Below are 24,654 nucleotides of genomic sequence, written 5' to 3'. Positions count from 1 at the left end.
GTGTGGAGAATATTCACTGTCCTGCAGTCTTTTAAAGAGTCATTCCCATCTAAGATAGGTGCGGGTCCCACCTCTTGGACCCGCACCTATGTCTAAGACGAAGCCTAACACGAGTCCGGTAAAGTGGTGGCTGGTGGTGCTGGGTCCAGCCACTACCAAGCCTTCCTATTGGCCCGCCGATGTGCTCAGCTATTTTCAGACTCCCCATAGAAATGAATAGGAGCGCACACACTTGCGCGGCCACCGCTCTCATTCATTTATATGGGGCCGACAGAAATAGTGAGTGCTCGGCTATTCTCGGCAGCCCCATAGAAATGGAAGGCAGTCACACATGCGCGGTGCGCCCTCCAGGACTTTGCCGGCTTTGTTTACGAGATAGGTGCAGGTCCCAGAGGTGGACCCGCACCTATCAGACAGTGGGGGCATATCCTAGCAATATGCCCCCATTGTCTGAAATGACAAAACCCCTTTAACTACTTTTTGTTGGGCACCAATAATTTTGTCTGCTTCTCTGTTCTCATGTACTTTTATTTCTATCATCCTCAGATCCTAACAAAATGCTTTTGTTGCCTTCTGTCAAGTTTAGTATTTGATAAAAAATCATTATTGTGTTCATTTTAAATTACTTAACTATGTATATTCATATAAGTCTATTTAACGTTGTGTATGTATATATATATATATATATATATACACACACACACACACACACACACACACACACACACACACACACACACACACACATAGGGAGAATTTTCTGATGTATTCTTCAGATAGACAGCTGCAGTGTAAGGTGCTGTATAGGCATGCAATGACGTGTCCCGCCCATACCCTCCCATTATGAAAAAAATATATACCGGTATGCATGCAAACAATAATTAGCTAAAAAATTATACCTATATGTTCCTTTACCTTGTAGGCTATAAAACAAATGTATGTTCTTGTCCTTGGACTGGATGTCTTGGGGAATCCTTTTGGCTTATTTCGTGATTTGTCTGAAGGGGTGGAAGCATTCTTCTATGAACCTTACCAGGTAATGCAATGTACTGTAGTTATTAGATATAAGGCCCTGTTGCACATCATTGGCCTGATATTCTGCCCATCTAGACACCACCGATCAGCAACAAATGAGCAAATGCTAGTTTGTCATCTGATCAGCTGCATAAAGGTATATCATCCTATGTAAACAATTAAAAAATTGTTTGTGTCGGCTAATGTAAAGGCCCTTTAAACGAGCGCCGATCAATTTGATATATCATTCGTCGACACCCATTGTGGCCCTGCAAGTACTCTGCAGTCTTATAGAAGTGAAAGGAACGGTGGTCACAGAGGTGCACCATTCTCATAGGGAACTTACTTTGAGACCTCCATTTTAGTGAATGTTGGAGGTCCCAGCTGTAGGACCCCTCAGTGATCAGTCACTTATCTCCAGGGATAAATGTTTGTTAGTGGGATAACCACTAACTTTTATCAATCAAAAGTAAACCTGTCAATTGTAATAGGGAGATTTGATTTCAGTGTATATGGATAATGGGTGATAATGTGCTGCTAAAATTTTATGTAATCAAATTAAATCTTTGTAGCCTTTAGCTTTTAGCCTTTAGCTGTTACTTCACTGGACCAGCAAAAAATTCAGATTATTATATTAAGGGTTGATCTTTCTTAATTTATTAGTCCGTTCTGCCCTATTTTCACAGGGTGCCATTCAAGGACCGGAGGAGTTTGTTGAAGGAATGGCGTTGGGAGTAAAGGCTTTAGTGGGGGGAGCTGTCGGTAAGTGCGCATGTGTACACTATTTACAGTATTTACATGAAAATTTATTAGGAGATCACGTTGAACAGTATGTATAGTCACCACTGTGGTTTTATGAAAGGGGAGGTATTGCAAAAAAATTTACTTAATTTTTATGCAGTAGTAAGGAACCTGAACAAGGTGCTGCCAGTAGATAGTATATACTTTATCTATGTAAAGCATCTGATACCATCCCTAACATGCTTTTTTGCACAAGTTAAGGTCTATTGGTTCAGATAACACAGGTAATTGGATCAAAAACTAGCTACAAAGAGTAGTTAGCAATGGATTACATTCAAACTGGGCTAATGCTGTCTAGGGTTGTTTTGGGTATCGAATTTTCGATACCCAATCAATGCTTTTGTCCCGGTTTTATCGCTATTAGGCTGTGCTACTGCACAGCCCAGTATCAGAGAACATGGATCGCGCTGCTCTCAGCGTGCGCCATGTTCCCTCAGCAGCACGGGGAGAAGGAAGCAGTCTCACCGCTCCCCCTGTGCTGCTGCTGCCGCTGCCTCCAATGGGAACGAAGAAGAGGAGGGCAGGACGCACTGCGCCACCAATGATAATTAACGTTTAATACAAATACAGCCGCCGGCAGAAACACATTGCCGACACCCAACCTCTGACAGGGCGCTTTGATCCCCGGCAATTAACCCAGGTGCCGCAGAGGTCGGGTGCCGGCAATGTGTTTCTGCCGGCGCCCCCCCCTCCCCAGTATTAAAATCATTGGTGGCAGTGGCCGCAGAGTACCCTCACCTTCTCTCATTGGTGGTGCAGTGACAGCTTCTGATTGGAGCCCCAGCAATCCTGGGGCTTCGATCGGTTACCATGGCAGCCAGGACACTACTGAAGCCCTGGCTGCAATGGTAATCTCCCTGCTGCTGTGTGTACTATGCACAGGGCAGCAGGGAGAGTGTGAGGTCCTATTCACCCTAATAGAGTTCTATCAGGGTGAATAGGACAAGGGATTAAAAGATCCCAGGTTCTGGGCTCTAAGGGGAGAAATAGTTATTAAATAAAAAGTAAAAAAGCGCACCAAAATATTAATTATAAATCACCCCTTTCCCAATTTTACATATAAAATATATAAACAATAAATAAATAAACATATTACATATCGCCACATCCAAAAAGTCCAAACTATTAAAATATTTAAAAAATCGCCGTAAAGAAAAAGAAAAGAAAAACCGCGCGATTCGCCATTTATATATTTTTTTTGTCACCTTGTCCCCCCAAAAAATAGGATAGGACTGTTCGATTATGGGCCGGACTTTCCATAAAATGCTTTTTTTGGCGTTTAAATTTTTTTTGTGTGTTATCGAGTATCGCAATACTTTTTTATGGTATCAAAACCGAATCAAAATTTTGGTATCGAAACAACCCTAATGCTGTTCTTGGAGCTCCCCATGGGGCAGTACTGGGACCATTCCAGGGGCGGGTTGGCCATAGACCCTACAGGGGCCGCCCATGTCCTCATCTTGGCTACTGGCCGGGTACATAATGATCTGATTCTCTCAGCATTTTTTAATGCTAGGTGCATCAGGTATTTATGTACCAGTCCGGTGGCTGCCGGTGCTCTCATAAGCTGAACTGTATTGTTGTCCTTAAGACAGTGTGCTGCACTATGGTATTGATGGCATCATCTACTTATGTTGGCCATGCCATCTTTCAATTTGGACCCTCCTACAACATGGGGCAACTTTAAGGTCCCAGTCGGCCCTTGGACCATTTCCTAGTTGGACTTAATAGCATTCTCTCACTTTAGTGTTGATGATACAGTACAGAAAGTCCAATCTCTACAGGGTGACCTAGATAAACTGGCCAAATGAGAAGCAACCTGGTAGATGAGGTCTAATATTGATAAATGTAAGGTCTTACTTTTTGAGCAGAAAAATAGATATACTATTTATACCCTGAATTGATCACAATTGGCCGAGTCATCAGTATAAAAAGTTTTGGATGTAATTCTTGATAATCAACTAAATGATAGCATAAAATACAAGTCTGCTGCATGATATTGTCTGTATTAGGAAAGGAATGGCCTCTAGAGGACAAAGTATTACATCACTCCTTTATAAAGCAATGCTGCGACCTCATGTGGAGAATCCTGTCCAGCTTTGGGCATCAGTCCATTAAAGGCAGTCTGTCACTACATTTCAGCATATTAGACCGATCAAATAGGGTTATATGATCCACCCAGAACTTAAAAACGGTACCTTTGTTGTAGTAAACGGACTTTTCTTTTAGCCGAAAATGAACTTATAAGGTCAAGTGCCCAGGGCGGTCTCTCAATCCTCGGAGCCCCAGGCAGCACCTCCTAAACGGCTCATAACCCCGCCCTCCGTGCGCCTCTGCCCGCCCGTTTACTCCCCTCCCCTGTCCTTTTCCACTGCGGCTGTGCGGTCCAAATCGTAGCGGGCGCATGCGCAGTAGGTATCGCGATGCCCTGCCAGGAGCGGGCATCGCATTGCGCATGCGCCCACTACGATTTGGACCGCACAGCCGCAGTGGAAAAGGACAGGGGAGGGGAGTAAACGGGCGGGCAGAGGCGCACGGAGGGCGGGGTTATGAGCCGTTTAGGAGGTGCTGCCTGGGGCTCCGAGGATTGAGAGACCGCCCTGGGCACTTGAGAGGGCTCATTAACATAACCTTATAAGTTCATTTTCGGCTAAAAGAAAAGTCTGTTTTCTACAACAAAGGTACCGTTTTTAAGTTCTGGGTGGATCATATAACCCTATTTGATCGGTCTAATATGCTGAAATGTGGTGACAGACTCCCTTTAAAAAGATATCAGAAAGCTGGAGAGAGTACAAAAAGGGCAACTAAATTAATTCAAGGTATGGAGTAACTCAGTTATAAAGAAAGGTTAACACAACTAAATTTGCCCTAGAGAAGTGAAGTCTTGGTGCAGTATGATATCTTTATATAAATGTAAGTGGTCCCCATAATAACAGAAGTTATACATTTTTTGTTTCAGTAGCCCAACAGAGAACATGGGGTTACTGATTATGTTTGAAGGAAGTGCTACTTTGTTAAAAGTATTACTTTACTGTCTCAATCATGAAGTTATGGAATATACTCTTACAGGAATTGGTAATAGTATGGTGTAAATCTCTTTAACCACCTCAGCTCCCCTAGCTTAAACCCCCTTAATGACCAGACCACTTTTTACAATTCTGCACTACACTACTTTCGCGGTTTATTGCTCGGTCATACAACTTACCACCCAAATGAATTTTACCTCCTTTTCTTCTCACTAATAGAGCTTTCATTTGGTGGTATTTCATTGCTGCTGACATTTTTACTTTTTTTGTTATTAATTGAAATTTACTGAATTTTTTGCAAGAAAATGACATTTCTCACTTTCAGTTGTAATTTTTTTTTTAAAAAACTACATTTTTATATAAATTTTTCTCAAAATGTATTGTTCTACATGCCTTTGATAAAAAAAAATGTTTGGGTAAAAAAAAAATGGTTTGGGTAAAAGTTATAGCGTTTACAAACTATGGTACAAAAATGTGAATTTCCGCATTTTGAAGCAGCTCTGACGTTCTGAGCACCTGTCATGTTTCCTGAGGTTCTACAATGGCCAGACAGTACAAACACCCCACAAATGACCCCATTTCGGAAAGTAGACACCCTAAGGTATTCGCTGATGGGTATAGTGAGTTCATAGAACTTAATTATTTTTTGTCACAAGTTGAAAATGATGATTTTTTTATTTTATTTTTTTATTTTTTCTTACAAAGTCTCATATTCCACTAACTTGTGACAAAAAATAAAAACTTCCATGAACTCACTATGCCCATCACGAAATACCTTGGGGTGTTTTCTTTCCAAAATGGGGTCACTTGTGGGGTAGTTATACTGCCCTGGCATTTTAGGGGCCCTAATGCGTGAGAAGTAGTTTGAAATCAAAATGTGTAAAAAATACCCTGTGAAATCCTAAAGGTGCTCTTTGGAATTTGGACCCCTTTGCCCACCTTGGCTGCAAAAAAGTGTCACACATGTGGTATTGCCGTACTCAGGAGAATTTGGGCAATGTGTTTTGGGTTGTCTTTTTACACATGCCCATGCTGGGTGAGATAAATATCTCTGTCAAATGTCAACTTTGTATAAAAAAAAATGGGAAAAGTTGTCTTTTGCCGAGATATTTCTGTCACCCAGCATGGGTATATGTAAAAAGACACCCCAAAACACATTGCCCAACTTCTCCTGAGTACGGTGATACCACATGTGTGACACTTTTTTGCAGCCTAGGTGCGCAAAGGGGCCCAAATTCCAAAGAGCACCTTTAGGATATCACAGGGCATTTTTTACACATAGTTACTACTACAAACTACTTCTCACGCCTTAGGGCCCCTAAAATGCCAGGGCAGTATAACTACCCCACAAGTGACCCCATTTTGGAAAGAAGACACCCCAAGGTATTCCGTGAGGGGCATGGCGAGTTCCTCAAATTTATTTTTTTTTGTCACAAGTTAGCGGAAAATGATGATTTTTTATTTTTTTTTCTTACAAAGTCTCATATTCCACTAACTTGTGACAAAAAATAAAAACTTCCATGAACTCACTATGCCCATCACGAAATACCTTGGGGTGTCTTCTTTCCAAAATGGGGTCACTTGTGGGGTATTTATACTGCCCTGGCATTTTAGGGGCCCTAAAGCGTGAGAAGAAGTCTGGAATATAAAGGTCTAAAGAATTTTACGCATTTGGATTCCGTGAGGGGTATGGTTAGTTCATGTGAGATTTTTTTTTTGTCACAAGTTAGTGGAATATGAGACTTTGTAAGAAAAAACAAAAAAAACAAACAAAAAAAATATCAATTTCCGCTAACTTGTGCCAAAAAAATGTCAGAATGGAGCCTTACAGGGGGGTGATCAATGACAGGGGGGTGATCAGGGAGTCTATATGGGGTGATCACCACCCTGTCATTGATCACCCCCCTGTAAGGCTCCATTCAGACGTCCTTATGTGTTTTGCGTATTCGCGGTGTCCGTGTTTTGCGGATCCGATCCGTGGATCCGCAAAACACATACGGACCTCTGAATGGAGCCTTACAGGGGGGTGATCAATGACAGGGGGGTGATCAGGGAGTCTATATGGGGTGATCACCCCCCTGTCATTGATCACCCCCCTGTCATTGATCACCCCCCTGTAAGGCTCCATTCAGACGTCCGTATGTGTTTTGCGAATCCGATCCATGGATGCGTGGATCCGTAAAACACATACGGACGTCTGAATGGAGCCTTACAGGGGGGTGATCAATGACAGGGAGGTGATCAGGGAGTCTATATGGGGTGATCACCCCCCTGTCATTGATCACCCCCCTGTAAGGCTTCATTCAGACGTCCGTATGTGTTTTGCGGATCCGATCCATGGATCCGTAAAACACATATGGACGTCTGCATGGAGCCTTACAGGGGGGTGATCAATGACAGGGGGGTGATCAGGGAGTCTATATGGGGTGATCAGGGGTTAATAAGGGGTTAATAAGTGACAGGGGGGGGGGTGTAGTGTAGTGTGGTGCTTGGTGCTACTTATTACAGAGCTGCCTGTGTCCTCTGGTGGTCGATCCAAGCAAAAGGGACCACCAGAGGACCAGGTAGCAGGTATATTAGACGCTGTTATCAAAACAGCGTCTAATATACCTGTTAGGGGTTAAAAAAAAATCGCATCTACAGCCTACCAGCGAACGATCGCCGCTGGCAGGCTGTAGATCCATTCGCTTACCTGCAGTTCCTTCGAGATGACGCGTAGATGCGTGACTCTGTCTGAGTGAGCCGCCTCCGGAACGTGATCCTGCGTTAGGCGGTCCGGAGGTGGTTAAAGGGCTTTTGTCACCCCCCAAAAGTCATTTTTCATTTTTGGGCTAATTAAAATCCTTATAGTGCGATTATTCAATATATAGTGCTCTTACCTTTTTCTGTGGCTTAGTTTCTTTAAAAACCGCACTTTTATAATATGTTAATTACCTCGCTACCAGCAAGTAGGGCAGTTACTTGCTGATAGCCGCCGCATCCTCCTTTCAAAAAAACGCCCCCTCCTCGTTTTGATTGACAGGGCCAGCGAGCGCTCTCCTCCTCCGGCTGGCCCTGTCTGCAATTCAAATCCCGCGCCTGCACCTTACGTGTCTTCATTCGGTGCAAAATTAAACTTATGAGTGACCCTTCACTACGTGTTGAGACACAATTAAATTTATTTTTATTTTTCAAATGGTCCGTAAGACCAATGGCTGTCTCTGATTTACACGTGTGATAATTCCTAAAATAAAACATAAACTTTTATTGTATTCGATTAAAACATTAAACAACTTAAATAACGTTTAAAATTATCAGCTAGGCCTGCTGTCTGTATGGAAATTCCTTTATATATATATGGGGATTAATATTCTGGCGTCTTGGGATCCTGGTGGACGTGCTTGTTATCTATCCAAAATCTTTGGATTACATTTAGATTCTAGTAATCTTAGCTCCGTTTGGCTACTTTGTATCCAGCAGCCACAACAGATACTAACTAGTACCAGCTCTGTTATACCACAGCCTGTGGTCCGTCATAGTAGCTGGTCTTGTTCACGCTCCTATCTTTCACTAGCAGTGAGTGATGTACCTTCCACACGGTTCCCTATCTGACTGCTATTCAGCTACCTATGATTTGTCATTTACTGCAGGCTCTCTCTGTTTAAAACTTATGCTTTACAGCACTCTGCCCCCTGACATGTTTCGCCAAATTAGCTTGGCGTCTTCAGGGGATCGGGCAGTCTGCTGCAGACTGCCCGATCCCCTGAAGACGCCAAGCTAATTTGGCGAAACATGTCGGGGGGCAGAGTGCTGTAAAGCATAAGTTTTAAACAGAGAGAGCCTGCAGTAAATGACAAATCATAGGTAGCTGAATAGCAGTCAGATAGGGAACCGTGTGGAAGGTACATCATTCATTCGGTGCAGGCACTCTGAGAGAAGGACGCTCGCTTCCTCAGCACTTCCAATGTATTATAATGCATTGCAGAGGGATCAGACCCCCAAAAGTTTACAGAAATAAAGTTTTTTTAAAAAGTTAAAAAAAAGTGTTTTTAATAAATAAATAAAAATAGTTTCAAGTAAAAAAAAATATATATATTTCCCCAGATTTTAAAATAAAAACTATATAAAAAAAAGAAAAACAAAAAAGATATTCGGTATCGCCGCATTCGTAATGACCGGCTCTATAAATATATCACAGGATTCACCCCGTCTTATAAGCATTGTAAAAAAAACTAATAAAAACTGTGTCAAAAAAAGCCATTTTTGTCACCTTACATTACAAAAAGTGCAACACCAAGCGATAAGAGGCGTATGCCCCCCAAAATTTTACCAATAAAACAGTCACCTCATCCCGCAAAAATTGAGCCCCTACATAAGACAATCGCCCAAAAAATAAAAATAAACTATATCTCTCAGAATATGGAGAGAATAGGAACTACACTACACCCCCCCCTGTCACTTATTAACCCCTTATTAACCCCTGATCACCCCATATAGACTCCCTGATCACCCCCCTGTCATTGATCACCCCCCTGTCATTGATCACCCACTTGTAAGGCTCCATTCAGACATCCGTATGATTTTTACGGATCCACTGATACATGGATCGGATCCGCAAAACACATACGGACGTCTGAATGGAGCCTTACAGGGGGGTGATCAATGACAGGGGGTGATCACCCCATATAGACTCCCTGATCACCCCCCTGTAAGGCTGCATTCAGATGTCAGTATGTTTTTTACGGATCCACGGATACATGGATCGGATCCACAAAACACATACGGACATCTGAATGGAGCCTTATAGGGGGGTGATCAATGACAGGGGGGTGATCACCCCATATAGACTCCCTGATCACCCCCCTGTCATTGATCACCCCCCTGTCATTGATCACCCCCCTGTCAGGCTGCATTCAGATGTCCGTATATTTTTTTACGGATCCACGGATACATGGATCGGATCCGCAAAACACATACGGACATCTGAATGGAGCCTTATAGGGGGGTGATCAATGACAGGGGGATGATCACCCCATATAGACTCCCTGATCACCCCCCTGTCATTGATCACCCCCCTGTCATTGATCACCCCCTTGTAAGGCTCCATTCAGACGTCCGTATGATTTTTACAGATCCACTGATGCATGGATCGGATCCGCAAAACACATACGGACGTCTGAATGGAGCCTTACAGGGGGGTGATCAATGACAGGGGGGTGATCACCCCATATAGACTCCCTGATCACCCCCCTGTCATTGATCACCCCCCTGTCATTGATCACCCCCCTGTCATTGATCACCCCCCTGTCATTGATCACCCCCCTGTAAGGCTCCATTCAGACATTTTTTTGCCCCAAGTTAGCGGAATTATTTATTTTTTTTCTTACAAAGTCTCATATTCCACTAACTTGTGTCAAAAAATAAAATCTCACATGAACTCACCATACCCCTCACGGAATCCAAATGCGTAAAAATTTTTAGACATTTAAATTCCAGACTTCTTCTCACGCTTTAGGGCCCCTAAAATGCCAGGGCAGTATAAATACCCCACATGTGACCCCATTTCGGAAAGAAGACACCCCAAGGTATTCGCTGAGGGGCATATTGAGTCCATGAAAGATTGAAATCTTTGTCCCAAGTTAGCGGAAAGGGAGACTTTGTGAGAAAAAAAAATAAAAATCAATTTCCGCTAACTTGTGCCAAAAACAAAAAAATTTCTATGAATTCGCTATGCCCCTCATTGAATACCTTGGGGTGTCTTCTTTCCAAAATGGGGTCACATGTGGGGTATTTATACTGCCCTGGCTTTTTAGGGGCCCTAAAGCGTGAGAAGAAGTCTGGGATCCAAATGTCTAAAAATGCCCTCATAAAAGTAACGTGGGCCCCTTTGCGCATCTAGGCTGCAAAAAAGTGTCACACATCTGGTATCGCCGTACTCAGGAGAAGTTGGGCAATGTGTTTTGGGGTGTCATTTTACATATACCCATGCTGGGTGAGATAAATATCTTGGTCAAATGCCAACTTTGTATAAAAAATGGGAAAAGTTGTCTTTTGCCGAGATATTTCTCTCACCCAGCATGAGTATATGTAAAAAGACACCCCAAAACACATTGCCCAACTTCTCCTGAATACGGCGATACCACATGTGTGACACTTTTTTGCAGCCTAGGTGGGCCAAGGGGCCCACATTCCAAAGAGCACCTTTCGGATTTCACAGGTCATTTACCTACTTACCACACATTAGGGCCCCTAGAATGCCAGGGCAGTATAACTACCCTACAAGTGACCCCATTTTGGAAAGAAGACACCCCCTGGTATTTCGTGATGGGCATAGTGAGTTCATGGAAGTTTTTTTTTTTTGTCACAAGTTAGTGGAATATGAGACTTTGTAAGAAAAAAAATCATCATTTTCCGCTAACTTGTGACAAAAAATACAACATTCTAGGAACTCGCCATGCCCCTCACGGAATACCTTGGGGTGTCTTCTTTCCAAAATGGGGTCACTTGTGGGGTAGTTATACTGCCCTGGCATTCTAGGGGCCCTAATGTGTGGTAAGTAGTTTGAAATCAAAATGTGTAAAAAATGACCTGTGAAATCCTAAAGGTGCTCTTTGGAATGTGGGCCCCTTTGCCCACCTAGGCTGCAAAAAAGTGTCACACATGTGGTATCGCCGTACTCAGGAGAAGTTGGGCAATGTGTTTTGGGGTGTCATTTTACATATACCCATGCTGGGTGAGATAAATATCTTGGTCAAATGCCAACTTTGTATAAAAAAATGGGAAAAGTTGTCTTTTGCCAAGATATTTCTCTCACCCAGCATAGGTATATGTAAAATGACACCCCAAAAAACATTACCCAACTTCTCCTGAGTACGGCAATTCCACATGTGTGACACTTTTTTGCAGCCTAGGTGGGCAAAGGGGCCCACATTCCAAAGAGCACCTTTCGGATTTCACCGGCCATTTTTTACAGATTTTGATTTCAAACTACTTCGCACGCATTTGGGCCCCTAAAATGCCAGGGCAGTATAACTACCCCACAAGTGACCCCATTTTGGATAGAAGACACCCCAAGGTATTTCGTGATGGGCATAGTGAGTTCATGGAAGTTTTTTTTTTTTTGTCACAAGTTAGTGGAATATGAGACTTTGTAAGAAAAAAAAAAAAAAGAAAAAAATCATTTTCCACTAACTTGTGACAAAAAAAAAAAAGTTCTATGAACTCACTATGCCCATCAGCGAATACCTTAGGGTGTCTACTTTTCGAAATGGGGTCATTTGTGGGTGTTTTCTACTGTCTGGGCATTGTAGAACCTCAGGAAACATGACAGGTGCTCAGAAAGTCAGAGCTGCTTCAAAAAGCGGAAATTCACATTTTTGTACCATAGTTTGTAAACGCTATAACTTTTACCCAAACCATTTTTTTTTTTACCCAAACATTTTTTTTTTATCAAAGACCTGTAGAACAATAAATTTAGAAAGAAATTTATATATGGATATCGTTTTTTTTTGCAAAATTTTACAACTGAAAGTGAAAAATGTCATTTTTTTGCAAAAAAATCGTTAAATTTTGATTAAAAACAAAAAAAGTAAAAATGTCAGCAGCAATGAAATACCACCAAATGAAAGCTCTATTAGTGAGAAGAAAAGGAGGTAAAATTCATTTGGGTGGTAGGTTGCATTACCGAGCAATAAACCGTTAAAGTAGTGTAGGTCAGAAGTGTAAAAAGTGGCAAAAAGGGTGTTTAAGCTAGGGGGGCTGAGGTGGTTAAAGTGTATGGATACCTTTTGGGGCAATTTTTTCTTACTGCATTCTACTTATCTTCAGTTAAAAATCATTTACTCATTGGTTTTTATTAACAAAAAAGTCAACAGTTTGTCTTCTATCGTCTCTGTAGAAAAGCTCTCTGATGGAATTTACTGAGAAGGAGACAAACTGTTATAAAGTTTAATAAACACCAATAGCAAAATGATTGTTAGACCAAGCTAAGTAGAATGCAATAATAATAATAATATTAATAACTTCTCTCCCTCAAATGTGTACATAGAATTTAATATAAGTCCTAAGGAAAACTACCTCTGTAACACCTTCATTTACTTATATTTGTCTGGCTTGCCAAATGGTTTTTATAGGTGGCTTAGCTGGAGCAGCATCACGAATCACAAGTGCTATGGCTAAAGGTGTAGCAGCCATCACCATGGATGAAGAATATCAACAAAAGCGGAGAGAAGCCATGAATAAGCAGCCAAGTGGCATCAGGGAAGGTCTTGCACGTGGAGGAAAAGGCCTTGTATCTGTAAGGGATATTTGGAAATCTACAACATAACAGATGGTTGTAATTTTGTACCTTTTGGTTACATGTAGCATATTTTTTAATTTCCCCCATTGTGTTTTCACTTTGTGGTTGTGGTGCACTTTGAGCTACACAATATGGAACGTAAGCATGGCCTTAGACATGACCAGCCTTTCTGTACCTTAGCAAAAAATGGTCCATTAATGGTGTTACATCAGTGATGGTTTTTATTGAGGCAGTGAACTGTCCATTTACCTAAGGCTTCTTTCACAGCGGTATTTGTCTGGCCGAATCCCGGCATATTTGTTGGGTAGAGGCCAGATCTCTGCCGGACCCCATAATAGTTAATGGGGCCAGCATGCATTCCGGTACCATCCAGCAATGCAGGATCCAGAGACCTCCAGCAGACTATTCCCTGCCGACATCATGTACAGGAACTCCTGCTGCCAGTGTGAAACTAGCCTAACAAAGAGAGGTTCTCTCCCATGTCGATGTAGAATTGGCCCTGGACTTTGTCTCTCACTAGAAGTTTAAATGTGAAAGTGTCTGATGTGGACCGTAAGTGAAGTGTTACTGTTCCTTAAGCTTAACATTGGGAATAACTGACCAGTATATGATTTGTATCTAGCATTTTTAGCAGTTTTTGCCTCTGATGACAACCTAGTGGTCAGAACCTGTGCCCAATTCAGAAAAAAACCTCACCTGTCTGCAGTCTAGCCGTTTCTGTGCTGCGGCCATATTATGTGCTATTTCTGGTCTCCAACAGACAGAAAGTGGCTTGGTCCCGTGACAACATGCAGCAAGTGACTGGCCTCTTCGTTTACATGTGCTAGTCGGCATGTCACTAGCAACTCCCTGTTGGTTCTGGGACAGACAAACCCTCACTTACAAACCAGCAGCAGTCTCTGTGTCAGTCTCTCAGCCTCTCTGCCTCAGCACCTCTTTCTCCTTCTCCACCTCCCCTCACCATAGACTTCTATGTAATCTGATCCTTGATTGATCAGGCAACCCATCTCCACTGAAGACTGATTTAAGCAATTAATTGAGAGTTGATGAAGAAGGGGGAGCAGGAGAGGAGTCTGGTAAGAGGTGAAGGAAACCTCTTTCTCGGATTAAATGTATTACACAGTTTCCTATATTCTCCTAAATGATTCAATAATATAAAAACAAAAAAACTGTTACTTTTTAAGTCTGTGGCAGCAGACAGCCAGGAGCAAATCTGTAGGTGCTTTTAAAATCATAATTTGAGGGTGTTCTCATTTTGAACCTTTGACATATTCCCAGGATATGCCAACAATGCCTGATATGTGCAGGTATCTCTTCTTTAACCTTCCCCTCAGGAGAACAGGGGACTCGTCAATATTACCGGTAATATGTAAATACTCGTTTCAGGGCTAATGCACACAATCTTTCAGTGTGATACATTTTTTGCAGATAACACACTGATCCTTTCATTTCTTTGGGTCCATGCAAACATCAATATTTTTTCCTCATCCATTTGGCAATTTCACAAGTTATACAGCATGTCGTATTTTATTCTGCATTTGTGGATGAGAATATCCTGCAAGTGATAAAAATACAGAATGCATATGGAAGCTATCCTTATTTTGTGGACCAAACTATAGACATAGTGTATTCATATGTAAGGAAAGTTTGTATATATGTATTCTAAGTGTGGGGTACTTTGAGCAACGGTGCAGGTGCGGGATTGATAGAGCTAGATGAGATGTCTGGCCCTGTCAATCAAGGCGGGAGAGGAGTCTCCTGAGCAGAAGAGTCATCCCTCACTGCTCAATGAGGCTGACTTTTTAACGAATTTGAGCTGGGCAAATCAAATCACTCATCACTAGTCCTGGTAGAAAATAATCTACATTGTATTCAATACTGTTTTTCGGGACCAATAGTTTTGGAAATGGTTCTCATGATATTTCTTAGGAGGTTTCAGTGTTCTAGATTTTATAACTTCACTCCCTGAGGTAGCGGGAGTTACACTCGTATATGAAATCTTTGAATTGGTCATCTGCCCTGTGTTTACTTTGCTTTCTGAAGCCAATTTTTAGAAAGTGTTTCTCTGGTGTCACTTATGAGCAGTGTGTCAACAGCATTTTATGAAGGTGAGTCACTATTTGTTCTTTTTCCTCAGGGCTTTGTCAGTGGGATTACAGGGATTGTTACAAAACCAATTAAAGGTACAGTGAATAAATCTGTCTAGATAATAATGTTATGCAATTCTGTTTGCTAAGGTTTCTGATATGTTACACAATATATTTGTTAGGTGCTCAGAAAGAAGGCGCAGCTGGATTTTTTAAAGGAATCGGTAAAGGATTAGTGGGTGCCGTAACCAGACCAACAGGAGGCATCATAGACATGGCCAGTAGCACGTTTCAGGGAATCAAGAGGTAATCCATTATGTACAGTCTTTTTTATAATACAGTTCGATTTCATAACTGTTGTTGATGTTGTCTTCACTGTATTGTATTTTATTTGCGGATCCCTGCTACCTGCATGTCTTTTATAGGCGACGAGAACATATTGTTTGGTAAATATAGGCTCTGTAAAGATTTAATCCTGTGTGATGTATAAGAAATACTCTGGGCGTAATTTCCTATAATCTTGTCACCGGCCATACAGGAGACTATTTTCTGCTCTGGGCAGACTTTTCACTTGTTGCTACAGACAGTAATGTCAGGCTTTGTTACAGTGATTTAGCAGACTGAAAAGCCTTTGCTAGGATGGAAGGGAACAATGTAATAGAAAAGGCCAGCTCACCTCTCTACAGTGCCTTGCAAAAGTATTCACACACCCCTTGACTTTTGGTGCCTCACAACCTGGAAATAACATTAATTGTTTGAGGATCATTTAGTTTACAGAACATGCCTACAACTTTGAAGATGTTTTTTTATTTTATTGTGAAGCAAACAACAAATAGGACAAAATAACAGAAAAAGTCAATGTGCATAACTATTCACCCCCCTAAAGTCAATACTTTGTAGAGCCACCTTTTGCGGCAATCACAGCTCCAAGTCACTTTGGATAAGTCTCTATGAGCTTGCCACATCTTACCACTGGGATTTTTGCCCATTCCTCCTTTGCAAAACTGCTGCAGCTCCTTCAAGTTGGATGGTTTGTGCTTGTGAAAAGCAATCCTTAAGTCTGACCACAGATTTTCTATTGGATTAAGATCTGGGCTTTGACTAGGCCATTCCAACACATTTACATGTTTCCCCTTAAACCACTCAAGTGTTGCTTTAGCAGTATGTTTGGAGTCATTATCCTGCTGGAAGGTTAACCTCCGTCCTCGCCTCAAATCATGCAAAGAATATTCCTGTATTTAAAACCATCCATCTTTCCCTCAAATATGACCAGTTTCCCAGTCCCAGCTGCTGAAAAACACCCCCACAGCATGATGCTGCCACCACCATGTGTCACTGTGGGGATGGTGTTCTTTGGCTGATGTGATGTGTTGGGTTTGCGTCAGACATAGCGTTTTCTTTGATGGCCAAAAAGTTCAATTTTAGTCTCATCAGACCAGAGCACCTTCCTCCATACATTTTGGGAGTCTCCGACATGCCTTTTCACAAACTCACAACGTGCCTTTTTGTTTTTAGCTGCAAGTAATGGCTTTCTTCTGGCCACTCTGCCATAAAGCCCAACTCTATGGAGCGTACGGCTTATTGTCGTCCTATGTACAGATACTCCAGTCTCTACTGTGGAACTCTGCAGCTCCTCCAGGGTTACCTTAGGTCTCCGTGCTGCCTCTCTGATTAATGCCCTCCTTGCCCGGTCCATGAGTTTTGGTGGGCAGCCATCTCTTGGCAGGTTTGCTGTTGTGCCATGTTCTTTCCATTTGGTTATGATAGATTTGATGTTGCTCCTGGGGATCATCAAAGATTTGGATATTTTTTTATAACAACATTGTCCCTTACTTGTTTGGAGAGTTCCTTGGTCTTCATGGCATTGTTTGGTTAGTGATGCCTCTTGCTTAGGTTCTGCAGCCTCTGGGGCCTTTCAAAAAAGGTGTGTATATGTAATGACAGATCATGTGACACTTAGATTGCACACAGGTGGACATCATTTCACTAATTATGTGACTTCTGAAGGTAATTGGTTGCACCGTAGCTTTTTATGGGCTTCCTAACAAAGGGGGTGAATACATACGCACATGGCAATTTTCTGTTTTCTATTTCTGAACAATAGTTTTATTTAAATATTTTTCTCATTTCACTTCACCAACTTAGACTATTGAGTTGTGATCCATCAGATAAAATTCAGATTAAAGAGGACCTTTCACCGATTATTACACTATGAACTAACTATACAGACATGTAGATCGGCGCCCGGGGATCTCACTGCACTTACTATTATCCCTGGGCGCCGCTCTGTTCTCCTGCTATGTCCTCTGGTATCTCCGTTCACTAAGTTATGGTAGGCGGAGTCTGCCCTTGTTCTTCTGTAGCGCTGGCCAATCGCATGGCAGAGCTCACAGCCTGGGAGAAAATAACCTCCCAGGCTGTGAGCTCTGCGCTGCGATTGGCCAGCGGTAGAGCAGAACAAGGGCAGACTCCGCCTACCATAACTTAGTGACTGGAATCTCTGCCTACTATAACTTAGTGAGCGGAGATACTGGAGGGCATAGCAGGAGAACGGAGCGGCGCCCGGGGATAATAGTAAGTGCAGTGAGATCCCTGCTCTACATGTCTGTATAGTTAGTTCATAGTGTAATAATCGGTGAAAGGTCTTTTTTAACAAAACATTGAACTTAAGGCTATAATGTAACAAAACACCGGAAAAAGTCAAGGGGTGAATACTTTTGCAAGGCAATGTATGTTTCATGTGTAAGTGGCAAACCTTTTCAAACCAGGAAGAACAAAATCCATGGCACCTAACGATTATCAAACGTAGTTACCACTCCTCCTATGCATTTTGTGTCCGTATTTACAGCTAAAAATAAGGGACATTTTTGGTTTGCAGTACCATCCAGCACACTACCGGATATTCATCTTTTTAATCACTAATAATATGTTTAATCAATGCATTATAAACGTAGAAACAAATTACAAAAAGGAAATACAGACTGTATATAGTGCTCTGTAAACCTTGTTAGCCCACCCAATACCACCAGGCCTCCCATCAGTTGTTTATTATATAAATTGTACATGTCCGTTGAACAGGTCAGAGAAGAGAGCCTCCACTATCTCGGTCATCTCAATATGTATTTGAATTGTCGTAAGCAGAATGCCTCACTTGACGATTTCTGAACATTGCGTGCATGCTTGTAGCTCTCTCCTTTCACTTATATGGGAGTTGTGGGAACAACTACGCAAGTGTACTCTTCTTATGTAGAATAAATGGAGATAGTCGGGCATATGTGCAGCCACCGCTCCATTCATTCTCCATGAGCCAGCAGTTATCCCGCCAGGCAGGATGTAGGAATACCCCTTTAATATTATTCTGTGTGAAGCCTTTAACCCCTTCCCGACCAGCACTGTAATAGTATGGTGCTGCGAGAAGTGACTTCTCTAACGGGGACCCGATGGCAGAGAAGGCAGCCCGATGCCTTCCTTAGGCATCGTGGCTGCCTTCCATGACAGCCTGTGAGATCCAGCACTGTGGATCTCACAGGCAGGAAGCTGTAAGTGCATTACAGTGTGTAATGCACTTACAGCCAATGCATTACAATACAGAAGTATTGTAATGCATTGTACAGGGGATCAGACCCTTAAAAATTGTGTGGGGAAAAAAAAGGAAAAACAAAAGTTTAAATACAGTTTTGCATAATAAAAAAAAAGTTAAAAAAAAAAAAAACTTTTCCCATAATAAAGTAATAAATTTTTTTTCAAAATAGGAAAAAAAAGGAAAAGTTTACATAATAGGTATTGCCGCATCCGTATCAACCGGCTTTATAAAATATCACATGATCCACCCTGTCAGGTGAATGTAGTAAAAAAATTAAGTAAAATAACTGTGCCAAAACAGACATTTTTGGTCACCTTCCCTCATAAAAGGTGTAATACCAAGCGATCAAAAAGGCGTATTTAGCCCAAAATTGTACCAATCACACCATCATCTCATGCCGCAAAAAATAAGACCCCACCTAAGACAATCTCCCGGAAAAAAAAAATATATGGCTCTCAGAAAATGACAACACAAAAACAAGATTTCATTCTGTTCAAAAATGCATTTACTGTGTAAAACTTAACAAAAAATAAAATAAAATAGACATATTGGGTATCGCCGCGTTGATAACAATCTGCTGTATAAAAAAAATAACATTATATGCCCCCTCAGGTGAATACTGTTAAAAAAAAAAAAATTCAAACTACGCCAAAACACCCTTTTTTTGTTTTCACCTTGCTTCACAAAAAGTGTAATACAAGCGATCAAAAAGTCTTATGTACTCTAAAATGGTACCAATTAAAAGGTCACCTCATCCCGCAAAAAATGAGCCCCCACAAAAGTCTATCACTCAAAAAATAAAAACCAATGGCGCCCATAAACCAATCCATCAAATCTGCACTGCAAAAGCCTTATGGCGTTCCTTCCGTTCTGAGTTCTGCCATTTGCCTCCACAGCAGTTTACCACCACATATAGGGTTTTGCTATATTCAGAAGAAAATGGGTAACAAATTCTCCTGTTACTCCTTGTGAAAATGAAAAATTTGGGACTAAAACAACATTTTATTGGAAGAAATGAAACTTTTCATTTTCACAGTTTTCAAATTCCATAAAATGCTTAGGGGGTAAAAGTGCTCAGTACCCCCTTAATATATTCTTTGAAGGGTGTAGTTTCCAAAATGGGGTCACTTTTTGAGGGTTTCCACTGTAGGGGTACGTCAGGGTCTCTTCAAATACAAAATGGTGCCCAAAAACCATTCTATCAAAATTCCTATGGTGCTCCTTTTCTTCTGACCACTGCCATGTGCCCATAGAGCAGTTTACCACCACATATGGGTTATTTCTGTAAACTGCAGACTCATGAGTAATGCATATTGAGGTTTAGTTTGCTGTTGACCCTTGCTGTGTTGCAAGGAAAAAATTATTAACATGAAAAGTCTGCATAAATAAATGAAATTTTTAAATTTCGCCTCCATTTTCCTTTAATTCTTGTGGAACACCTAAAGGGTTAACAAAGTTTGTAACATCTGTTTTTAAAATTTTGAGGGGTGTAGTTTCTAAAATGGGGTCAGTTATGGGTGGTTTCCATTAGGTAAGCCCCTCAAAATCACTTTATATCTGAATTGGTGCTTAAAAAAATGGTTTAGGAAATTTTGTTGAAAATTAGAAAAATGGCTTCTAACCTTCTAAGCCTTCTAACATCCTAAAAAAATAAAATGACATTTACAAAAGATGCCAACATAAAGCAGACATATGGGGAATGATGACTGATAACTATTTTATGAGGCATTACTATCTGTCTTAAAAGTAGAGAAATTCAAATTTAGAAAATTGTGAAATTCTTCCAAATTTTTTGTAAATTTGGGATTTTTTATAAACAAAGGAAAAATATATGGACTCAAATTTAGCACTGTTGTGAAGTACAATGTGTCACGAGAAAACATTCTCAGAATGGTTTGGATAAGTAAAATTGTTCCAAAGTTATTACCACATAAAGTGACACATGTCGGATTTGCAAAAAATGCCCTGGGCAGGAGGGTGAAAACAGGCCCGCGGTAGAAAGGGTTAATTATGTGAATAATCCTTTTAGAATAGTCAGTAGTCACTGGCTCCAGTTATTCGATAAAGCTACATGGAAACAATGTGTGTATTAACGTGAAAGTTGAGTGCTCATGATGTGATTACCTTTTCTTTATAGAGCTACTGACTCTTCTGATGAGGTGGAGAGCCTGCGCCCCCCACGATTTATTCATGAAGATGGCGTTATAAGACCATATAAGCTGAGGGAAGGAACTGGAAGCCAAATGCTACAGGTGATGGCAGCTCATTTGTAGACAGAATCCTAAAGTCTTTTAAGTGCTTGTCCATCAACTGATTTTCAAAAACTGTCAAGCTCAGGGAATTTTAGATTTACAAACTTTTATTAAGCCAAAAACATGGAAAGCAATACATGAGAATACTGTAAACTAGGGCCATTATCTGCTCTGTCTCTAATCTGTTTATGTCCTGACAATATATATTATTCATTTCTGTAACACTCATAAGCTTTCTATTCAAAATGGATTTAGAATTTGTATTATTTTACTTTTTACATTTTATTGTTTTCACTTGTTGCACATTTTTTTGACACTTTTCTGCAACTGGCTGCTCTTCGGTTTTAGTTATAATTTTCTGCCGTTTGTCCTCTGCGGCCTTCAGGTTTACACACACATATAGTGTGTCCCTTGGTCTATAACCCTTATGACTGCAGTCATTGCATTTGCCTGAAAAATATCATATCACTTTGCTGGAACTGCATTTTACGCCTGCAATTCTGTGACAGAAAATCAGTAGCACATCTGCTACATGTGAACATACCCATGAAGTATAAGCTACCACAGAATTTGATAATTATTGCCTAAAGTTAAATATTTCAATTCTATTTTCTATTTCATTTTTTTGCTGCATCAATTTGGCTCAGATGCCAATTCATGGCAACTAATCTGCGGAAAATTTGATTTGCAGTGAATTTTTTAAAATTCTTTATTCAACTATAATCTGAAGTTTATTACGGCTGTTTCTACATTGTAATATATATAGTTTTTTTTTTTTTAAATAGCCATCTAACCTTCTTTTCATAAATCTCATCTTGTTTAATCGTTTTGCTTTTAGGGCCAATATACTGTGCTCATCCATTTGTTCTTATATCTTAATAGCAACTGCAGCTCTGTGTTTTTTATACTGAGCTCCAAATACCCTGCTTAGACATACATAGATTTTTAGAGGACCTGTTACCACTTCTGACAAGCATGTTTTAGTCATTTTTTCTATTCTGATGTCATAATAATTCTGATGCACCTTTATTTATAGTTCTGTGTTGTGCTGTTCCTTTTTTATTCCACCTAGAAACGTATAAATAATTTACCCTCACCTCAACCTGTCTCCTTGACCCTTACCTTGTAGATTGTAAGCCCTCGGGGGCAGGTTCCTCAACCCTGAACTCACAGCGTATGTCTGCGGCAGCTCTCGTTCAGACCTCTATAGCACTGACAGTTCGCATAGCGTTATATTGATTTATGATGCTATCTAAGCCTTAGAGTTCTGGAATGTATTGGATAACACTGACATAATGCTGTCGGTGTTATTCAATACATTCCAGAACAGTAAGGGTTACATAGCATCATAAATCAATATAACGCTATGTGACCCCGTCAGTGCTAGGGAGGTCAGGACGGGAGCTGCCGCAGACACACGCTGTGAGTTCAGTGCCTTGAATTCGCTTGTGTGAAACCAGCCTAAGAAATAATGCTCCAGAATTATTAGATTATGAGCAATACAATTATTTACTAAAACCAACACATCAGGAGTGGTGAAAAATGAAGTCCTCTTTAAAAGAGACCTGCACCAACCACTAGTAATAGGACAGAAAGCTTCTATACACAGTATACATCATGTTCCAACGATATGTCTGTGCAGGGGATTTTGCACGGAATCTCAGAGCTCTATAGAGAGAGAGTATAAAAAAAATAGATCAACAAAAAAAAATTACCGTTTGCCCTGAATCCATTTAAGACCTCTTGCCCACCACCGTATGCCCTCCAAAATATACGGTCAGTGAGCAGACCATTTGTCCCAGAGCAACATTGATCGTGTGCACGGGAGCACACAGCATCACAGATTATAATGATGCTGTGCACGTCGGCCCGCCTGCGGGACTATTGTCCCACACTGAGTGCAGGACTATAGCCCAGTGGGCGGACCGACGTTCACAGCATCATTGTAATCTATGATGCTGTGCACACGATCAATGCCGCTCTGGGACATATGGCCCGCTCACGGACCCTATATCTCGGAGGGCATACGGTAGTGGGCAAGAGGCCTAAGAGAAAAAACATACCTTTGAAATTTACTACATTCCAGTACTAAGGGTCCTGTGCCCACTAAGTCTTTTCTCCAGCAGTTATTGACGTCCTATCTGTGGTCATGTGGACCGCTGCAGTCATTTACTGGCTTCAGTGGTGACATTCCCCAAGCAACACGTGACTGCTGAGCCTCTGCGTTCACATGTGCTCATAATAAAAAAAAATCAAAATAACATGGTAATGTGTTTAGACGTGTATTTATCAGTGATGCGTCTGTGCACCATTTGTATTCAGAAAAAAACCATATACAAATGACAAGTCACCTTGTATTAGGTGTTCTCCACATTAGGCCAACACTGAAGGAATGCAGCTGTAACCAACTCTCCAATTCATACAGCGTCATATACCAAATCAGCTGATGATTATTTTCACATATATAATTTATATATGAAACCCATTTAAAGGGCTTCTGTCACCCCACTAAACTCTTTTTTTTTTTATGTACTTATAATCCCTATCCTGCCATATTGCCATACATTTTGTTATTAATAATTTAAGTTCAGTAGATTTAGCAAAAAACTTACTTTTATGATATGCTAATTACCTTTCTACCAGCAAGTAGGGCGTCTACCTGCTGGTAGCAGCCGCAGAAAACCGCCCCCTCCTTCTGTTGATTGACAGGGCCAGCAGCGATCTCCTCCTCCGGCCAGCCCTGTCAGCATTTCAAAAATCGCACGCCTGTGTTGATTCGGCGCAGGCGCTCTAAGATAAGGAGGCTTGCCTCCTCAGCACTCCCTCAGTGCGCCTGCGCCGATGACGTCTTCTCTTTCGGTGACGTCATCCGCGCAGGCGCACTGAGGGAGTGCTGAGGAGTCGAGCCTCCTTATCTCAGAGCGCCTGCGCCGAATCAACACAGGCGCGCGATTTTTGAAATGCAGACAGGGCCAGCCGGAGGAGGAGATCCCGGCTGGCCCTGTCAATCAACAGAAGGAGGGGGCGGTTTTCTGCAGCTGCTACCAGCAAGTAGACGCCCTACTTGCTGGTAGAAAGGTAATTAGCATATCATAAAAGTACGTTTTTTGCTAAGGGTACTTTCACACTTGCGGCAGGACGGATCCGACAGGCTGTTCACCCTGTCGGATCCGTCCTGCGGCTGTTTCGCCGTGCCCCCGGGCCGCCGCTCCGTCCCCATTGACTATAATGGGGATGGGGGCGGAGCTCCGGCGCAGCACGGCGGTGCACGGCTTAAGGCCGCCGGACTAAAATTACTGCATGTCAGGTTTTTTAGTCCGGCGGCTTTCTCCGTGCACCGCAGTGCTGCGCCGGAGCTCCGCCCCCATCCCCATTATAGTCAATGGGGACGGAGCGGGGGCACGGCGAAACAGCCACAGGACGGATCCGACATGGTGAACAGCATGTCGGATGCGTCCTGCCGCAAGTGTGAAACTAGCCTAAATCTACTGAACGAAAATTATTAATAACATAATGTATGGCAATATGGCAGGATAGGGATTATAAGTACACAAAAAAATAAATATGTGTTTAGTGGGGTGACAGAATCCCTTTAAGGAGACGCATAACGTAT

General features: G+C 41.6%; 1 protein-coding gene across 1 annotated transcript in view; it reads left to right on the top strand.

The window, feature by feature from the left end:
• VPS13A (vacuolar protein sorting 13 homolog A) overlaps positions 1-24,654 on the top strand; it is a 269,928-nt gene that overhangs the window by 219,243 nt on the left and 26,031 nt on the right. Inside the window, 6 exon segments of the mRNA XM_040417055.1 lie at positions 923-1,036; positions 1,701-1,776; positions 12,953-13,116; positions 15,257-15,302; positions 15,389-15,512; positions 20,927-21,041. Coding sequence (XP_040272989.1) covers positions 923-1,036; positions 1,701-1,776; positions 12,953-13,116; positions 15,257-15,302; positions 15,389-15,512; positions 20,927-21,041 — 639 coding nt within the window.

The sequence above is a fragment of the Bufo bufo genome, chromosome 2 (genome assembly GCF_905171765.1).
Source record: "Bufo bufo chromosome 2, aBufBuf1.1, whole genome shotgun sequence".
Taxonomy (NCBI): Eukaryota; Metazoa; Chordata; class Amphibia; order Anura; family Bufonidae; genus Bufo; species Bufo bufo.
Note: the sequence above shows the minus strand (reverse complement) of the source record. Positions and strands in the feature narration are given on the sequence as shown.